The sequence below is a fragment of the Apis dorsata genome, unplaced genomic scaffold (assembly GCF_000469605.1).
Source record: "Apis dorsata unplaced genomic scaffold, Apis dorsata 1.3 scaffold_741, whole genome shotgun sequence".
Taxonomy (NCBI): domain Eukaryota; kingdom Metazoa; phylum Arthropoda; class Insecta; order Hymenoptera; family Apidae; genus Apis; species Apis dorsata.
The window spans coordinates 344,098-349,573 of NW_006263902.1; the positions used below are offsets into that span (position 1 = coordinate 344,098).

The 5,476-nt window shown below is 17.0% G+C and overlaps 1 protein-coding gene across 2 annotated transcripts in view; it reads left to right on the plus strand.

Moving 5' to 3' along the window:
- Positions 1 to 5,476, plus strand: part of LOC102680220 — an 11,269-nt gene that overhangs the window by 5,332 nt on the left and 461 nt on the right. For both annotated transcript variants that reach the window (XM_006622761.2, XM_006622762.2), the window contains exons 4-5: positions 3,187 to 3,344; positions 5,241 to 5,476. In XM_006622761.2, coding sequence (XP_006622824.1) covers positions 3,187 to 3,344; positions 5,241 to 5,476 — 394 coding nt within the window. The remainder of the gene's footprint in view (positions 1 to 3,186; positions 3,345 to 5,240) is intronic.

Here is a 5,476-nt window from a genome sequence, read left to right on the forward strand (position 1 = left end):
AATATTTTTTTTATTTTTGTTTTAAAGTGGAAGTAAAATATTGAAAAATTTAGAATAAAAATAATAAGTTATTACTTTACTTTATTTACAAATAAAACATAAAAAATATTGAATATAACTTATTATATTGAACTTCTACATAGTATATTTCTTAATAATAAATTTTATAGAAAAGATGAATTTTTTTAACATATTTTAAATATTAACATTTTTTTAATATTTTTTATATTATATATTCTATATGTTTATATATATAATATTTTATATATAAAATAAATGTATTATATATTTTTTTTCTAATAAATAATAATTTTATTTATGTGATAATTTAATATTATAAATAAATTTAACTATATATTCCATATAAAACTTGTAATATAGTTATAAAACTTTATCAATAGAAGAATTAGTAGAGCAATATATATGTATACTAATTTCAGTTCAATTTTTTCAAATATATAATCTATCAGAAAATAGTAATCTATTAAAAAATATAGAAAATTTTTATATAGTTTTATATAATTTTAAATAGTATTATTAGAATTTACATAAAATAAAATTATTATATATTTTTTACATATTAGTTGAATATTTGAAACTTGTTATAATTGCATAAAAAACTTGTGATAAGATTTAATGACTAAAGAAGGAATTACAAGAAATAATTAATAATTGTGAAACAAAATTCTTCTTTCGCGTTTATTACGTCAATTTTATGGAAGTTGTCTTATCATGTCTTCGACGAATCGAAGTCTAATTAAAAATTCGTGAAATTCCATGATTTTGTCACTGAAAATAATCGTAAATTACTTTTCACATTCTTCTTATTTTTTTTTCACTATCGCTCACTCATTAAACTTTATCAAATAATAGATTAAACTCTTTTTAAAATCTTGGCAACTGCTACCATAAAATGTTAAAAAAAGAATACATGTATTAATTTAAAAAAAAATTATGATATTGTCATTTCATAGCATTGTAAATTTAAAGAAATTTTTCTTATTTATAAAATTATAAAATTATATAAAATTTATAAAATTAAATAAAATTGAGTGAAATTTTTGTCTTGTTTATTTTTTTGAAAAAATATATTATTTGTAGTAAAAAATAATGGGATGAACTTTTTTTATAAAAAAAAGTTTTTTTGTCGTTTAAAGTTTAAAATAAAAAAGATTGAACTTTATTTTAGAATATAATTTTTTTTTAAGTAAAAAAATTTTTTTTGTTTAATAGAATAATTAATAATTAAATATCAGATAAGAATAAACAAAGATAAAATATATCGGTTTTTTATATATTTAAAAATATATGTATTGTTGAAAAAATTATATTATAAATAACTAATAAAAATTAATTTATATTAAATATTAAAAATTCGATATTCTTAATATACTATATGGTTTATTTTAATGTAATAATTCTTTAAGCAGAAATTTTTATTACTTATATAAACACTGGGCTCGTTTCCACTAACGATATCAGATCAATGTCATTTTGACAACAGAATATTTATAATTGATCTTCAAATTTATTATCGTGAAAATGACTATAATTTTATATCGAAATAATTAACTCATTTGAAATATAATTGCTTATTATATAATTAAATATGTTATTCAAATCTAGATACTTTAAAAAACTTTCAAATTGAAATATATTATTTATACATTACTCAAACAATAAATAGCTTATTAAAAATTAATAAATATTATAAATAGCTTTATTTTTAAATTATTTTTAAAAATTTGAATTAAATTTATATTATTATATATAAATTTATATTATATTATATATATAATATAGTTTTATATAGTATAATATTTTTATATATAATATACTATTATATATAATAGTATATTATTTTTTTTTATATTACTTGAAATAAATTCTGCATAACTCAGAATAACTTTGTTTATTTTCGAACAATAAGAGAATTATGAAGTAATGGCAAATTATAAAATTTATCTCATAATTGTTTAAAATAATTATTTAAAAAATAAATTTAAGATAATTTAAGATAATTTTAAATTATCTTAAATAATTTATTTCAAATTATTTTAAATAATATTATTTTTCATAAATATCTAATAGATAATCTTAAATTTTAATAGATAATGTTATTAAAATTTATGTAAATTAATGAGAAATATACATATATTATTTATTATATATTTACAATATAATATTTTACAATTATTTTAACATTTATTTATTTTGTCAAATTTAAAATTAAGATATAATTTATTATTCGAAATTATTTAAAAAATTTTAAACAAATTGATATTTTATCAAATAACATATATGATATTTTCAAATAATATTGAAAATAATGATTCAAAATAAATTATTTTAAATACTTTTTATCTTTTATTTCAATTTCAAATAAATTTAGTTAACATATTGGTTGAAAATCGCTGTTCTAAAACAATTTATCTATAGGCGCTGATACATATTGGCAATGGAACTACCGATACAAATGATAGGTTTAAATCAACTGCTCATACGACACTATATGAGACATCACTCTACCATTTTATATATATGAACCATTGACTTAACCTCTCAGTGTCATATATATCTCATAAATTATCGTTTCTTTATAAATATTGTTTATTTCATAATTATTTAGAATAATTATCTATCTAATGTAATTTCAAATTATTTTAAATAATTTACATTAAATTATTTTAAATAATGTGATTTTTCATATCATTTTAAATATCTACATTTCTAATAGATAATAGTAATCCTAGAATTCGTCATTCTTTATGCGTCTATATTGACTCAATTTTTTTATCTTATATCTTCATTGAATTAATATCAATAAATATCTAAATATAATTTTCTATATAAAAAATCTTTTACTCACAAGTTAAAATATATGAAGAGTATATGAAAGAGTAAACAGTACAGTAGTATGTACAATGTAGAAAGGACATTTCTAGTAATTCTGAAATAAAAAAAAAAAAAAAGAAAGAGAGACAATTTCGTAGAATCTATTTATATAAAAGTATGAATAGAATTGTTCATATAAAAAAAATTCCAATTCGACTTTTATTGTTAAATTGTTAAATCTATAATCAATGTTTACAATATGTAATCAATATGTAATTAGCGTCTATAGGATATTTAAAAAAGTCGAAAGAGAAATATAAAGTAGAAATATAAAATATTGTAAATCAATAGGAGAAGTTGGAAGATTATGGATTCTAGTCTCGATATCCATCACGATAGCTTGCGTATCGTTTCTGTTGACTCTCTACCTGATATTCGCCAGAAAACTCACACGATGGGAAAAGATGCGAGCTGCTATAGGACGAAGTTTCGCTAGTAAAAAGATAAAGGTGAGTTAGAAACAAGATCTATCATTATCTGGAAAGCGATAATTTATAAACAAAATTAAAAAATTTATATTAATTTTTTTAATAATCGAATTGTTTTTCTATAATAACTATACTGTAAAAGCAAAAAATATTTATATTGATTAATTAATATATAGTATTTATATTGATAATTAATTTTATCAAAAACATTGAATTTCATTTATTGACAAAATTTTAAAAAATAAATAACATATTTATAGAAATCTATAAAATAATTTACAAAAAAAAATTAATAAATAAGATGTACTTATAAGATAAAAGTGAAAATAATTCTATAAAAAATAATGAATCGAGGAAAAGGAATGATATTTTTTCATTTGAAACTTTGTTTTCGAGTAAATCAAATTTAAATATTATTAATGTACAAATAAAATTGGTTAATTTTTGATTGAATTCGAATAAACTATTGAAAAGAAGTTATTCTACATATGAAAGTAAATTTATAAAAAATATAAAAAATAAATTTTTTTAAAAATTAAATTTCGAAAAAATATTCAATATATTCAATTATGATATATTTAATTTTGATTTTCTTAAAAACAAATTATTTAAACAATAAAATTTTATTCTATATTTTTATTCTTATTTTAAAAAATATATAGAAAAGCATGTATTATTTTTAATTTCTTTATCCTTGTTTAAATTATTAAATTTGTACTTTACTACTTTTTAAAAAAAAAAATTAAATAACTAAAATATAAATGCTTATATATACGAAAATATGATAAATTTGTATTATGTTTTATAATGAATAATTAAAATCACTGTTTTCACTTTCAACTTCATGATTTTATCTTTGAAACGCTTTCTCTCACATCATAGTTATTTAAAAGAATTATACAAATTATTATCACTATTTTAGATTTCGAAATTTTGAAAAATTATTTTTTAGAAATATTTATTTTCTAGAATAAATTCTAGATATAGATTCTAAAAAATTACTTTATAGAAATACAAAATTTTCAAATATGAAAATTGAAATTGAATTTTGACCAAAAATTATCGCCTTTCAAACAAATTATATTATTAATAATTCACATATAATTTTTTCATTATATATTATATATCATCATATATATATTTTAAATAAGAAATACTTTTAAAAAATATCTTTTTAAAAGTATTTACTTAACTAATGTTAAATATGATAAATTTGAATTTAAATTTAATTTATTATAATATTGATTAAAATATTAGTTGAAATAATTATTTAATTTTACAAATATGCAATAATTCAATTTCAATTATATATATTTTAATATAAATATAAATTAAATATTTAAATTTATTAAATATTTTTTTTATCATACAATAAAATATAATTTTATTGTCTTCAAGTATTGAAATCTTGTTCAATAGTAATTATAACTATACATCAATAATTATTTTAATATGTTCGTATTTATAAATAAACTCAATAAAATATTAATATTCACATAAATTTATTTATTAATCAAATTATTAAAAAAGTTTTTTCAAATAAATTTTTTTTTTTTACATCTTTTTATTTATTTTCCTTGTGAAATATGATCACCAAAAATAATATTTAAAATAATCAATTCAAAATTTAAAATATATTTCTTTTTTATAATTTTTTTCAATACACTTTTAAAGAATTATTATTAATTTCATTTAATTTAATTTAAATAAATATTTATAGAATTGAATATATATAGAAATATCTATTGTTATGTTTATCAATATAATCTTAAAATAAATTAATAAATACTATTTCATTTTAATAAAACGATTTCAATAATAATTTTTATTTAAAATATATCCATTTACCATTGACAATCAAATTATTCGATTAGCGAATCTTTATTATGTTAATTCAACGAATATTTTTCTTTTCAGAGAATGTCGAGCAATAATAATGACAATAATGTGAGTAAAACCAACAATAATAACAATGATCGTAACAGAGCAACGCTCCAAGATGCGGAATTGGGCACATCAAAGCAAAACGGATTGAAATTAACGATGCCCACAATCAGCGCAAGCGTGGCTCCATCTCGATATTCAGAGAACGAAACCAGACATGGAAACGGAAGTTCAGCCGGAAGTGGAAGTGGGAGCGGTAGCGGGACTGC